This window comes from Agelaius tricolor, unplaced genomic scaffold, assembly GCF_023055355.1.
Source record: "Agelaius tricolor isolate 1412-34295 unplaced genomic scaffold, bAgeTri1.0.p SCAF_1, whole genome shotgun sequence".
NCBI lineage: Eukaryota > Metazoa > Chordata > Aves > Passeriformes > Icteridae > Agelaius > Agelaius tricolor.
The window spans coordinates 15844381-15859585 of NW_027269261.1; the positions used below are offsets into that span (position 1 = coordinate 15844381).

General features: G+C 47.3%; 1 protein-coding gene across 1 annotated transcript; it reads right to left on the bottom strand.

The window, feature by feature from the left end:
* Positions 1-548: 548 nt before the first annotated feature.
* Positions 549-14209, bottom strand: RAB1A (RAB1A, member RAS oncogene family). The gene is made up of 6 exons (XM_071424856.1): positions 13809-14209; positions 7586-7658; positions 5437-5532; positions 3999-4094; positions 2859-2990; positions 549-2596 (listed from the first exon to the last, which is right to left on the bottom strand). The coding sequence occupies exons 1-6, from the start codon at positions 14192-14194 to the stop codon at positions 2399-2401; spliced, it is 981 nt and encodes a 326-aa protein (XP_071280957.1). The 5' UTR covers positions 14195-14209; the 3' UTR covers positions 549-2398.
* Between the last annotated feature and the right edge of the window lie 996 nt (positions 14210-15205).

The following is a 15205-nucleotide window of genomic DNA, read 5'->3' on the forward strand; positions in this document are numbered from 1 at the left end:
AGTCACTGCTGAGAACATTCATCAAGGGTTTCCACACCCTTTCTCCAACAGAAAAAGGGCAGCTCTGAAGCAGGATAAGGTAAGTGGCCAAAAAAAGTTACAGAATGTTGGTACTTGGCTTTAATTAACCTTTAACCTGAACGGCAATGATGTATTCTGCACAAGAACACGATGATTTCCTCCCATTCCTATGAACAGAACAGAGAGAAGTTTCTGTTCTGTACAAGTAGAAGGTGAAAGCAAAGTTAAACCGAAGCAGTTACAGCAAATTGTTGGGGTTTGTGGGGGAGGGTTGGTATTCTCCCATCTTCTAGATCCTTGGCTTGAAGGGCAAATTTTTCTGGCCCATTGTGGCAAAAATATTCAATATTTCAGCTCACAGGTAAGAAACAACAGTGCCTTTTCCCAGGAGTTGTAGGCCTGCTCTACCCTCATCACACAGCTCAGCCTGAAAAGCCCAGGCTTCAGCACAGAACAGGACCAGCCCAGTGACCCACTGGTGACTGAGGGGGAAACAAAGAACCACCAAACACCTGGTGTAGCCCAACTGGTTTTGCAATGCTTTTATTACTGTATATATTAACATTGGTTTGGATAGTATGTAGCAGGCATCTCGACATTGAAGTTCATTTGTGCACTCGCTGCAGGGAAGATGTTTTACCCTCAACACACCTTCTTCTGCTTCACTTCCTGATCTCAGCAGCACTCACTGCTCCTCCTGCTCCTGAGGAGCACCAGGTCACATTTATAATGAATTATACCAACAAGCACATCTCTACTAGAAAGCACATCACTTTATTGTGAAGGTCTCAAGTGGAAGAGTTCAACTTAACCATGACAATACTTTATGTATTACAATTGCCTGTTGATTTATGCAACTATGTTGAAGAAAGCTGTTAGCCAAAGTCACCCCCCCCCCCCAAAAAAAAAATCAGAGGATATTTGCACCAGTTTTAGTTTATACCTCACAACATACCTAGGCTATATTTTTACTATCACAGGGTGTATTTACTACTAGGGGAATGTTACATGGTCTTTCAAACATGAGACTATTTACAGAATAGGCTGAACATTTGAGTTTAGATAAAGCTGAACAATTTTACATGTATAGGAAGTGTTATAGGCTAGCTTTCCTGTGGCTTTTAGCTAGACATCAGGCACTAATGATTTGATTAGCTCTGTACAAAGAATCACACACCATCCAAAACCTCTTGGCTGCTGGTTAGTTCCAAATTGAGAAAGCGCCTACTTTGAGCAACAGTATGGTGGGGGCCTTGCTATCCCCATGTCACCCTCCTGGTGCCTCACTGCAGAAGGGAATAGAAGCTAAGCTGTTGCACTAAGTCAGAAGGTACTGATTAAAAGAGGATGGAATTAACAGTATATAGAAAAGACATAATATACTGGTAGAAAGTCATACCTCCTCAAGGTTTCGCTGAAATCATTCATGTTAGGGAAATACTGTTCTCTCCCCTGCTATGCAAAGCTGATGGCAATTCCCTACAAAGAGTCCTTGAGAAATAAATTAAGTTCCAAGACTAAGTTAGGGAATTGTTGTACATTCAGAGTGCATTATGCCTCATGAATCCTTGGCTGGGTGCTGCTGGTACAGCACTCGTGCCTTGAGCACCCTGACAGCTCAGGCTTTGGGGCCACAGTCACTGGGCGAGTTGCAGGGAAGGTCTGAGAGCCATGGCTGCACACACAGATATGTTGTTTTGTGCACAATGCAAGCCTGATTTCCCCCTTAGCCATACAAATTAAGACAATATTTATCACCATACAGTTTGATATTACTTCCAATAAGTACAATATTTATTAAACATTTCTTCAGTTTTGTTACATATTGTGCAACAAATTACAATATTCTGCAGCCACAAATTATATGCAGAGTATGAAGAAACTATTAATCAGATAGTGTGATCTCTCCATTTATAATTCTACAAGAAGGAACTAGCAAATCAGATCTTACATATATCTTACTAAATTTTATGCATGGAAAGTGACAGACACTGTTGTGCTGTTTGATACAAAATGGCTAAACTTCATCTTCAGAAGACTAAACCTGACATCTAAACATGCCAATAGAAACATCAAAACAAAAATACATCCTAACCAACCACAGGAAACAGTCTGGTATCAGGAAAAGCAACAAGGATTACACGTTTATAAACCAGCACACAAAGGTTTAAAACAGTTCTGAAAATGAAGTTAGCTGTCTTGAGTCAAGGGAATAAAAAAAGTCAGTATTGACCATTTACAATCTCTGACCTTTGTGGAGACGGTAAGAATCTGTTGTAGTGCAGCTACATACAGTACAATTCAGGCAAATTTTTTTTTTTCACTTGGGTTCAGATTGCAAATTCATTGTTGTGAGACAAAAGGGGGGAGGCAAGTTTTAGCAGCAACCTCCACTAGACTGCTTGACTGGAGTGCTCTGAATTTTAACATTGGACTTCTCTGCACCACCAGCTGTCGCTCCCGGGCCCATTCGTTTTTTAATCTCGGCAGCCATGGTCATGAAAGACTGTTCTACATTTGTGGCATTCTTTGCACTGGTTTCCAAAAATGGAATTCCAAGAGAATCTGCAAATTCCTGCAAATTGAGAAACAGTGAACAGTAAGCTCATACACAGGTTCATACCTCACCTCATTTCCTGGAGCACCACTGGATAACTCACAAGTTTCCTGGATCCCACCCCACACCCCCCACGTCCAGTCTAAGGATGAGTTGCAGGGCAGGAGGTCATTAAACTGCCCCCATTTGTGGCACCAGGACACCTCCCTGCACTGGGACCTCTGTGCATGACAAACCAGAGCAGGGGCTCAGCCAAGCAAACCCACGAGTCCCGACATACCTTTGCTGTTGTATAGTCTACTACTTTCTTTGTGGTCAGATCACACTTGTTCCCCACCAACAACTTGTTGACGTTTTCACTGGCATAACGGTCTATCTCCTGCAGCCACTGCTTGACATTATTGAAAGACTCCTACGAGATAAGAGAACTGTAAGCAAGGCCCTTGATGAAGGGGAAAGTTCAGCACTATCCCTTTGGTCATGACCAGGAAAGAGTATGAAGCACTGCTCTTATCCATGTGATGGGTAAGTGATGGATCCATATGATAAGATTCACAACCATGGGAGAGGACTCTCTAATGCTGCCCAACTCCCCTCATGGCCCTGGGACAGGCTGGTCACCACAGGGGCCATCCAGCTCCTGTTCCCAGCCCTACACAGTCAGCCCTTCCTGCACTCTTCCCCCTATTATTTTTTCCCTGCTCTATATATTGAATATTCTGCATCTTCTACCATCTGGGGCTCTTCTTCCTCCTCTTGTAGCAGAGATAAGAGATGTGGCACACAGCTGAAACCAGATGCATCCCACGTATTTACTAAGCATCAGGTGTTAGATGCAAGCCACCTTGTTGCAGATATGCTGGAACAACCTCTGACTCCAGAAATGCTGGACTGGTACTCCAGTTAGTGACTGAACACAAGTGTTCTTTTTCTATTAATTCAGGAAACCCTATACTTCCCAAGTGCCTTTCAAACAACTGCACCAGTTCTTCAGAGAAAACACTGGCTCAGTTGTATCTTGCACCCAGGCTGACAATTTTCTGTTCCAAATGCCAGTCTTTACTGCAGACCACAGTTAAAGTACATTCAGAAATCTTTCAACAATTTCCATCAGTAACTCAGATTTCCTGCTACCAAAGGCAAGGTGAGAGGTATTCACACAGGACAATTAGTTACCTGTTCACCAAGTTTTAGGTTAAGCCTAAGATACAATTGCTTAGGAGCCACAAATCCCACTGTTCTCTTTATTTCTGTGTTTTATTTCTGCCAAACCAGAGGCAAACACATATGTTTGGCTTGATAAGCCTTAACACAGCCTGTAGAACTCTGTCACTGTCTCCCTTAAGAGGTGCCCAGCTGTTAAATTCCCGATTTACTCATCAGCCTGGAGAAACTCTGCAGGCACAGGTTTAACACATACCTGATCTGTAACATCATACACAACTATGATGCCATGAGCTCCTCTATAGTAACTGGAAGTGATAGTCCGAAACCGCTCCTGTCCCGCCGTGTCCCACTGCAAGACAAGTGACAGGGTCAGCTCCTGCAGCGTGGCTGAGCAGTGCTCCACATCAGCTTCCAGAAACACGGCTCAGCAGAGCAGCCATCCAACCACAGCCACAGCAGGGGCTCTGAAGCTGTACACATCAAACAGGATTCGAGGAGATCGCGTATTTTAACTGAGGATTACACTTCGTACGTACTTTTCTAAAGTGCTCATTTGTTTGGTTTCAGCCAAGTGAAGTCAAGAGATCTCTCTGGGGAAAACATTACGCAGTTTTGACCCATGAAGAAGCCATGGTTCAATGGTTGGAAGAGCAAACACAAGCCAGGACTTGAAAATCTGCTAGGAATAAGGTCAGAGAGCTGCAGGTCTCTAACATGACCACTCCTTTCAACTTTCTTGGCACACAGGCTCAGGAAAGGTATTTAAAGGCAACAACTCAAACCAAACTTGATTCCCTTCTCCTGCTGGGAGAGTTAAGAAAGGATATAAGGCACTTGACTTCTTCTCCCACCCAGGACGGGAGCAGGACTCACCCAAACATTTCTCTCCCTGGAGCTGTGTCAAGAATAGGGCTGGCTGTGTACTAAAAACAGACTTCACAGACAGATTTCAGCAGTGACAGCATTCCTAGTAGGCTGCTCTGTACTCAGGACAGTTACATTAGAGACTGGAAGCTCAAGCTTCTGGCTGTAAGCTGGACTCTGCTCCACAACACTGAATCCCTGAGTCATTGCCTTCAAGTCCTGAGAGCCTCAGCTTGAGCTGGAAGCAGTGGCTGACAAGGATTGTCTGACCTTGCACAGATATTAGATTTCATCACACCAGTCACCCTTTTAGAGTGCTTCAAGATTAAAGAATTGCCAAGTCTCTTCCCCTGTTTATTCCAAGTGAAAGGCCAAAAGCATAACCAGAAAACACCACCCAGTGCTAAGGCAGCCAGGCCAGTTACAAGCCTTTGTGTCAGTTTTTCCATTCAGGTTAACAAAAGCAGTTTCCAGCTTAAGACAGTGCAGCCTGGTAGTAACAGCTGCGGTGGAATTCAGGCGTCCTGGACAACTGTGTGGTATTCCTGCACTTACACAAATCCTGGCAAAATACTGCAGAACTACACCAGTTTTGATATGAGAGCACTTCAGCACAGAATCTCCTCTTCCAGGCAAATGGCCTTGATAATAAGCACCCTTCTTTAAAGACAGGTAAGTCTTGCAAAAAACTGCCTCGCCTCTTGTAACAGGGAAAACATCCCTTGTATTTGAAAGTGTTTTACAGTACAAAATGACCGCCAATAGCTGTGGATATAACTCGAGCTCCAAGAGACTGAAGCACACAGGAGTTGAGAAATACTACTTACTATCTGAAGCTTGATTGTTTTTCCATCTAGTTCTATAGTTCTGATTTTGAAGTCCACACCAATCGTGCTGATGTAACTTTCTGTGTACGTGTCATCCTAGGAGAGAGAGTGAACATAAGTCAAGGCAGCTGCACCTCTTCTGCAGTCACATACTTCATTATGCACCAATCAGACAAAGATACTTAATTTCCTTGTAAAACCAGCCTGATCTCTCATGGCGAAGTCCAGGAGGTGGCCAAACATTTCCACCAAGTATTTACTTTTCAAAAATTCTGCAGCTTTTAAAAGCACCAATCAGAACCAGTCAAAAAAAGCCTCTTTTCTGGAAATCCTGTACTGTCAAGTCCTGTGAGCTGCAGTGTAAAAAACAGTCTTTGCTCATGGTGGCAAACTGAAGAGCTACTTAGAATAGCCACTCAAGTTATTGAAACACATCACATTTTTATTTTCCTTTGATGGTTTTTGATCTGTGTTACACAGCAGCTACCTAGAACAAGTCAGAGGCTCTGTCTCAGTCACACATGAGTGTCAGATCCTCTGCTGCTGCAGCTGGTTGCTAAGGCAGGTTAGAGTTACAGCTGGAGTGCTCCTGCTGAGGCCTCTGCTCTGCAGCCTGTGTCGATACAGGAGGGAAAGCACTGCCTCAGCAGCTTGCAGGGACCTGACTGCAGCCTCCAACAGGCCTTAAGGCACACAGAAACTGCTGGGTCAGTCTTTGCTACCTTCTAGTGACTGTCAGCTTGTCAGCATGAAGGAGGTTTCTACTCCTAAAGTACCCAAAGGGTAGAACTTCACATACAATGTACCACAAAAGGCTTTATGCAACCAGTAGATATCAGAAAAAGCAAGGGATTCCTCTGGGCTGTGAATGGAAGACATCTTAGGTAACATATCCAAGTAAGAATAAAGTATTAAGCCTTTCAGAATGACATGACATTTGTTTCCTTAGCATTTCAATACTCCAAAGGGTATGTCTGAAAAGCCTGAAGAAGTTTAACCTACAGCAGCAAGAAAACACAGGTGTGGTATGCTGTGGTAATTCCTTATGTCAGGGTAAACGGTTTCGTTGGAAAAACTCATCTCAAAAACAAAAGGCTACTCAGCTGCAGAAACATCAGATAACAGAGCACAAACTTAAGCTAGCTATCAAAAAATAGAAGTTGGATTATTCACATGAAGCCAAAATTAATTCAAAAGTATCTGCAAGAGAAGCAGGTTAGACCACTCTGGGAGTACTGCTCCAGCTGTGGTGTCACTTCCAACCCACTGCCTCCATCCTGTGAGCAGAGCAGGTGACATCCTCCTACTATTTGTCCTGCTACCAATCAGCCATAATGGCTTTAACTGAGGCTGTTTGTACACACCAATTATTAATTCACATTAATAATACCAGGTACAACAGGCTCGTTCCAGAGGTGCCCAGAGGAACTGCTCAGGCTGTGAAAACAAAGCCATCATCTTGCAGTAGAGCCACACTCAAGTTTCTAAGTTCATGCCCCATATCCTGCTTCCCTTCCTGTCCTCCCAGGGACACGGAAAGCTGACCTTTGGCACAGAGATAAGAAGTTCACTGGACTTCAGCTTTTTCTACTAAGAGCTATCAAACCCATTTTACATTTTCTTGCTGACAGGAAAACTAGAGCCAGAACAGCTCACCAGCAATTTTAACATTCACTATAGAAAGCAGAAGGCCTTATTATTCCTAGAGTATTATTTACATTACTTCTCTGACTAAACAACTGGTAGGTCTTTTTACTGCAGATATCAAACTTCATCTGCTTGAAATGTTCTTATCAAGTAGTAACTGATCAAGGTCTGTACTCCTCATGCCTAAGGGCACACCCCCAGAATTCCTTCCATCCTCAGCATTCTACCACTACTGTAATGATGGAAGTTAAATTAAGGTACCTCATTCTCAAGTAACAGGAAAACTAGAATTAATCTTAGCTGGACATATCATTGATATTATTTCTTTCCAATTTAGTGAAACAATTACATCAGATAGACACAAATTTAAAAGACAGGAGGAGTTTGCAATACTATACTTATTCTTGGGTATTACCAGTCCTGTCAGACATCAGCCCTGCTACCTGAAGGGAAGACCTTGCTAAGTACCTCTTTTACACAGTTTCCAAGCATGATCACTTACTGCAAACCTAAGTAGAAGGCAAGATTTCCCAACACCGGAGTCTCCAATCAGAAGTAGCTTGAATAAATAGTCACTGCAGAAGGAAAAAAAAAAAATTAGGTCACTAAATGAAAAACACTGTCAAGAAAGAAGTTCCTTACAGCCAGTATATTATAACTTTTGGGATGGGTAAATTAATTCACTGCTAGGGAAATCACCTACAACTCCAAGCTCCTCTATTCAGTTTAGAAATTCACAGTTTACTCGGTAAGGGAAGTGTGAGGTAGATGCTCTGAGCATAGCATTGTTGGGTGGAACTGTGGCTCCCTGGGCAGTTACTCTGAGGATAAGAGAGGGACTATCAGCAGGAGTAGCACAGTCCTACCTCAGCCTTTGTGGTCTAGCTGAGATGAAAACCATGCCTGCAACTGAATGCAAGCGCCCCTGTCTGGCTGAGGAACTCGGGTAACACACAGGTGCTGGTAACAGCCTGCTGCCCTCCAGGGCCATTATCTTTGCTTCTCTGGACTCAGAGGTCTGATTCCACTGCCCAGCTTCACTAACACCAGGGAGCTGCCAAATGTAGCCATTTCTTTCCTCAGTTCAAGTTACTCATATTTAGTTCCAGCAGAATGCAACAGCACAACTGAATACCCACCTTCCACAAGAGACTATGAGCAGTGACCAATACCACACCTGCCTTCCAGGAATTAAAGCTCAAGTCATTTCCAGAGGAGGGTACATCTCTGGGGGATGTCAGGTGTGGTATTAGTAATTCTCAAGATACACTGGAAGAATTGACAAATCTTGTGCTTAATGCTGAGTTTTCCCAACATTAAAGAATAAGCACAGAGTCACCAACCAGCCTATATTTACACTTCAAAGAGTAGAGAAGATTTCACTGTTGGCAAAATATGAGGTTTTGCGTTAGTCCTAAGACTAATGGGGAAATTTCATGCTAGAGAGCAAGTAACAGAGAAAAATAACAACCCACCACTTACACAAGTTATTTTGCTTCTCAAGTACTACACTAACTCATTCTCAGTTGACAACTCTTCGGCCCTGTAATGGCCCAGGACAAAGTCCTCTTCTCACTTAACCACAACAGCCATATTTTCATGTCCACTTAAGCAAGGAGAGGTAAAGATTAAAGATATGTGGAGTGCCTGAAGTCCACTGTCCCATCTATTATTCCCAAGAATCGCCACTGCCTCTGGCTGGCAGGAATCCAGCCAGGAAACTGCATCCATCCCCAGCTGATAACAGCCCAGCAGGTGGCCAACCCCAGCTTCTCACCACTCCTCTGCTCAAGTGCCCCTCACCTGGCTGGGCCCAGGCTGCAGAACACACCCAGCTGAAACCTCCAGTCTCTGCAGCACTTCTGCCAAGACTAGAGAGGAGTCAGAAGTGCTAAATGTAGCAACTAATAACCCAATCCTTAAAAATGTACAGCTAAAAGCACTAAAGGGATGACAAAAAAAGTCAAAGGATACCTAGCAGTTTACAGTCACAGAATTCACCACTCCACCTGTCAAGTCATGTACTACCAGAAGGCAAGATGGCTTTAGGAGAATGACAACTAGCCCAAACTGTTCAGGGGACCTAAGGTACATCACCCCACAACCCACACATCTCAGTAGCTTTGAGTTGGCTGAAGCACTTCTACAGACCAGAAAACTTCTCACCCCAGTAATAGTTTGGTCCCCAAGAGCAGGAGAAACTCTGTAACCTGGAGAGCAAAGCAAAGTATGAGGGCTCCAGGATCTGCTCCACTGTTACACCTTGCCTTGCCTTCTTCCCCACCACTGTGCCTCAGCTTTCACTCAGCTCCTTCCACTCCAGCAGGAAGTTTGTCTTGCTCAGTTCTCTACAAACACAGAATTTTCAGCAACCCTGAAGTCAAATTATTACTTACAGCTTGTAGCATGTTATAATATCCTTGAGAATATTAAAATAAGAATATTAGCACTGTATGGCCTTCAGTAAAATTAATTGAAAAAAAGTAACTCCTTCCTGATAGAGATAAGGCTTCAGCTGTGGGTCTGAGATCCTATTAAAAACTTCCACTTGCTTCCAAGAGTAATCCAGGTTTCCCCAGGCCCCAAACATGAAAACTTCTCTTCCTCTGCTACTCCTCGTGCTAAGAGCAGCTCCCAGCCAAACGGACCCATTAGATCTCTCACCCTTCAGCAGCAAACAAGAACAGTAACAGTGGGTACGCAGAACAAACGTTAGGCTAACACAATGAGACCTCAGAAGCCTTAAACACTGGATCTGGTATCTTTGCTATTTAGCTGTCCCCTCACTTTGGGCTGCAGTATTTCCAGAATCATAGAGACGTACAGTGGTCTTAAGCCACCTGCCTCAGCCCCACCAAAACCAGGCCAGCACCAGGTGCACAGCTGGAAACAGACTTTACTGAGTTAGCTCTGTCTCTGACCTTAGGAACAGGTGTTGTGTCACAAAAACCCAATTTTGGTGGGAAGACTTTCATCAGTTTGGGAATAGTGTAAGTAAGGCTCTGGGAACTTAGGGTTTTAACTTTTTAGAACAATCCATATTCCAATATTGTAGTGCCTTCCTTTCCAAGTACAGCTTAAAGTTTTAAAATATACAGCTCCCAAGACCTTTTAAAATATAGCAGGTGCCTATTTAGGGCCATAAGAACCAAATGTGCAGTTTGTTAGAGTGTGATGCTTGAGACAGCTTTTGGGTACAGCAACAGTTTAAATCAAATAAAATTTTTAAAAGCTATAAAACTTTGCAGAAGCCTATTTCTAGACTGAGCTACACCAATAGAATATTTGGGTAAAGGGGTTCAACTGTAGCAATGCATCCAACAAGCCACTCATGTTATTTGGTATTTACTCCTGAAGAGCCACACAAACACTTCTGAAGCCACTGAATTTTGCTCTTTAAATCTGGAAGCTTAAAATTCATCAGCTCCTCTGGTTTAGGGAGCCTTCAAAAAGCTGGCTGAGCTATGCAGCACAGCCCTCTCCATGCTCCTTGGGAGACAGTGGGAATTCAGGTTAATCATTCAATTATTTCTCACCATTTACATAAGCCAGTCATACTTGGGTCATTTACAAGAGCACACTGGAAGAGCATGTGCAGCAAGGCAGGTTGGTATGGTGAGTAAGAGTGAGGCTTTCAAATCCTGCCCATAACTTCCTCTTGCCAGAGAGATAAAGGACAAAGATGTTAAATGTAACTGCCTCTTGCCAAAAAAGAAAAAAAAAAAAAAAAGGCATCTCCAAATCAAGCTGAGGAAAGACCTGGCCAAAGCTGTGTGGAACAAGGGACCTGTGGGCCTCTAAGATAGTGCTGTTTATCTAATTTATATAAGGAGGCATGTAGGGATTTTTTAAATGCCAGGAAGGTTTTATGCCAAAACAGACAAGGCTAGGTAGTCACCTGTCTGCAACAAGAACCACTGGAATTGGCTTTAATCACTGATGTCAGCTGCAGGTTTACTGTAAACAGGTACTCACAGCAGCCTCAAGCCCCACTCTTTGTTCTACCACCCCAGACATTTTGAAGAGGTGCATGACTGTCACTCTGATTACACTCTGTCTGTGTAAGTAAACAGAATCCAGAAGACACGATGCCACTTTGCATGGCAGATTGCTGCTTAGAAAGGTTAGAACACAAGCACTTTCAGATTATTCCAGCAACCTAGGAGCTGTCACTCAATTGTCATCTACTAACCACCATCAGCCAAGACTGAAACCACCTCACTGGTATTCCCAAGCACTTCTGAAGAATGCAGAAAGATCCCCCCCAAGATGTGCTCCAAAACCCACTGAGCTTCTTCATCTGTGCTGGAAGGTATCTAGAACAAGGTCCAGGCAGAACTCTGATCTGATCAAGATTAACTCCTGATCCCACTTGGCTGCTCTGACCAGGCACCCCCTAGAATGTTTATGCTACATGCAAGCGGCAGAAGGGCAGGAAATGCTGAACCTGACACGATCTAGTCACAACAGAGTCAATATTGACATTCTGCTCACTCAAACACCGGCAGGGAGGGAGGAACACAGGGAACACATCCCAGTGCTGGGTGGGCAGATGTTTTCAGAATTTAGCTTCCAAACACTAATTTTAGAATCACATCCACCCCTCTTCAGCTCCTTCACTATATCTAAAAACTAACAGTCCACTTGGCTGTCCCACAGCCCTGAAGCTCCAAGGAAGCTCTCAGAAGCAGAACTCCCCTTCAAACCTTTGCATGAGCAGGACCTAACCCTCTAACTTTATCAGGAAAGCTGAAGGAAGTAGGTCTTTAGTTAGAAATTTGAACTAGCTATCCCACTGACTTCTGATTGAGTTCTGGCCCAGGAAAGAGGATTTGGGGCTGCAGCCTGATCTGAAGCTGTGATAGGGAAGTGAGAACGTCTTACATTATAGGCAAGGCACTTCTGAGATGGTAAATGGACGTATCTCTTTACAGGGAACAGAAGCAGCAATGTCATAATCCCTTAAATTTTATTCCTGTTTTAACAGGGATCCAAGTACACACATCACAGTGACAGGTATTTTCTGTCCCTCTCACCACACCCTTTCCATCTCCTCCCCTCATCCTGCTGACACCACCCTCTCAGGAAGTGGCAATTTAACACTTTGAGTTAATCTCCAACTCCAGCTTTTCCTCTTTGTTTCACTTTCAAGAACTCAGCTGTGCTCACCACCAGGACCAAGCACTCTTCACGGAGAATGAGTCTCTCTGAAAACACTGACCTCAGCACTCAGTACCTCACTGCAGGGAACCACCCTCTGCATCAGTCTAGAGGGCAGATGGACTGCAAGAAAGGCAAAAAAAATCTATGGTAAAAACCCCCTCCAACTCATTTCTCTTAGTGGCCTAACACTCAGCAGGCAGCTTTCCCACTACAGAACTCAACAGTCTGCAAGATAAATTTAACTCTTGAGAACCATTAGGACTATGGGGCACCAGCAGTTTGTTGGGTTTTCATCCACTTCCCACCTCCAGTTACTGTTCTGGTGTCTTCCAAAGCTACAGGAGCAAGTTTGTGATGTCATCTTGCCAAGATGTAACTCGAGTTCCTGGCTGTACCTCCTGGGTGTCACCAACTCCCTCACTAGCCGATGACTACTTGTTTGCTCCTCAGGTGATTTTCATGGACTCAGAGTGCTTGCAACCAACCCCACTGACGTAAGTGGAGAGCACAGGAGCCATGGCCACACAAGTGAGGAGTCTCAGATGCGAGGACAAAATTCCGGGTGTCTTCCAAGAGCAGCGCCCATGGATATCCAGAGCAGCAACGTCACACCACAGGTGGATTTTAGTACCAGAGCCACTCCAGTGGCATCAGATGTGACAGTGGCTTCACCACCCCAAACTGGGGTGCCAGCAAAGCCAGCATCAGTGAAAGGATCGTAAACACAGTGAAAGGATCCTAAACACACCCTACAAGGCTGAAGGGTTGGAAACACAGCAGCTGACTTTTTTAACTTTCTAAATTAAGCTTAAGTCCTTCCTCTAGCTCACACAAGAAAGTCTTGAACAAAATAAAGTTTATTCTTCCCGACAGCCTGGTGACCAGGACACAGCTCCCCGAGTTTCCAGAAGAGACAACCCCGGGGAACAGAGCTCAGACAGCCCAACTAAAGAAAACGGCCATACTCACACAACGACCCTCCCAAAAACCCCTCGTGTCATGACCAGGCTTTCTAAGCAAGTGCTATTTCAGCTGGAAACAGCTCCAAGAGCGTTCTATTATCAAGTCACAGCGTTGCAAAATCTACATAGGCAAGAAGTGTTTTGCAAGAGCCATGTGACACACACATGACTTGCAGCTAAAGCGAAGGGTGGACCCCTGGCTACGGAGCCGCCACCGGCCGGGGGATCGGCTTTCACGGGACGCCGGTGTCCCCCCGGTCACTTGTTGGAGTCAAGGCCCCACTGTGCCTTCCCGAGGTTCGGGAAAATCGTCGCGGCTGCGCCCCACGGCGCTGCCGGGGCGGCGGATGCCGGTTCCCCGCAGGGACCCCATTCCCCCCCCGGACCCACCCCTGGGCGGCCGCGCTGCCTCCCGCCCCCCCCACCCTCCTCCTCCTCCCCCGCCGCCGCTCGGGCCCGGGCGCGGCTCCGCGGGGACCGGGGGGGCGGGAGGGGGGGAAGGGGGGGGGCTCGGTCTTCGGACTCGCGGGCCCAGCGCGGTCCCCCCGCGCCGTGCACCGCCCCCAGCGCGGCCCCGGGGCCGCCCCGTCCCGCACTCACTATTCGGGGTTCATGCTGGACATGTCCGTGGGGCCCGCGGCCCGAGGGACGGCGAGCGCGCTGTGAGGGGGCGGTGCGGCGGCACCTCCCGCCGCCGAGGCAGGCGCTCCGCGGTGCGCTGGTCCGAGGGAGCCGCGATCGCCCGGCGCTCGGCTCGGCCCGTCCGCCCGCGCCCGTTCCGCGGCCTCCGCGCTGCGCCTCAGCCCAAAATGGCCGCCGGAGCCCGACCAGGAAACGGGGCGGCCGCTCGCCGAGCAGCGCTTACATGGCCGGGGGGCGGCCGAGGGGTGCGACGGGAAACCGAGTCCGCGCAGCCGCCTCCTCCCGGCCGCGCCCCCTCCTGTGGACTCGTTCTCCCGGCGGCTGCCGCGGCGGCGGCAGCGCATGCGCGATAGCCGGCCTTTCTTCCCTCGGCCCCGTCGGCTCGGAGCGGCGGCCAACGTCGCTGATTGGCCGGGAAGCACCGGCCGGGGGTGACGTCAGCGGGCAGACGTGGCAGCTCGGGCGAGTCAGCGCGCGGGCGGGGTGGGGGAGGGGTCTCGGCGCGCGAGGCGGGGCCGGGCCGGGCCGCGCCCAGGCTCCATCCCCGGCTCCATTCCGGCTCCATCCCTGGTTCCATCTCGGCTCCATCTCAGCTCCATCCCGGGTTCCATCCCGGGTTCCATCCGGGCTCCATCCCGGGCTCCATCCTGGGTTCCATCACCGGCTCCATCCCCGGCTCCATCCCCAGTTCCATCCTGGTTTCCATCCCCGGTTCCATCCCAGGCTCCATCACTGCCCCAGTCCCTCCTCCCGTCCCTTCCTCCATCTCTGCCGGCAGCCCTTGGTTCATCCCGGCAGGGCGTTCTCTCTCCCGACGGTTCCCTTTGCGAGCCCCAGCCCCGCGCGGGGCCCGGCACCGCGGGCTGCCCGTGCCTCAGCCGGGCCCCCTCCTGTGCCGGGGGCTGCGAGGGCCGGGGCCGGCAGCCCGGAGGGGACAGCGTGCGGAACAAGGCTCGCTGGGAATGCGGGCAGGGCAGGCCTGCGGCTGCGGGGAGGCGGCGAGGAAAGGGAGACCCCTCCAGCTGCTCCCTTCCGCACCGGTGGCGGGCAGCGATGGAGGCTCTGCACTCTGAGGCTTTCCCACTTTGAACGTGGGAAACGCATCTGGAGCAGCACAGGGCATCTTTAGCTCCTCTAAGGCCTGTGTTCTTCACGTGAATTTATAAGTCACTCTCCCTTTTTGCATCTTTTATCCAAAAAAAATCTGCCATCGCATCTATTATCAAAACTTCTTTACAAGCATTAATCACATTTCACTACATTCTTTAGGCACAGTAAATATCTCTACGCTCTAGTGACTGCTGGGAAGTGGGCATGGAGAGACTGCCACGCGCCTGGGATCTCCGAGCAAGCAA

Excerpts from the sequence above, each read along its gene's own strand:
- RAB1A (XM_071424856.1), bottom strand. The coding sequence starts at position 14,194 with ATGCGCTGCCGCCGCCGCGGCAGCCGCCGGGAGAACGAGTCCACAGGA. Across the intron at positions 2,991-3,998 it reads TGTATGATGTTACAGATCAG|GAGTCTTTCAATAATGTCAA; the intron begins GTATGTGTTAAA and ends CTTATCTCGTAG. Across the intron at positions 2,597-2,858 it reads TAGACTATACAACAGCAAAG|GAATTTGCAGATTCTCTTGG; the intron begins GTATGTCGGGAC and ends CTCAATTTGCAG.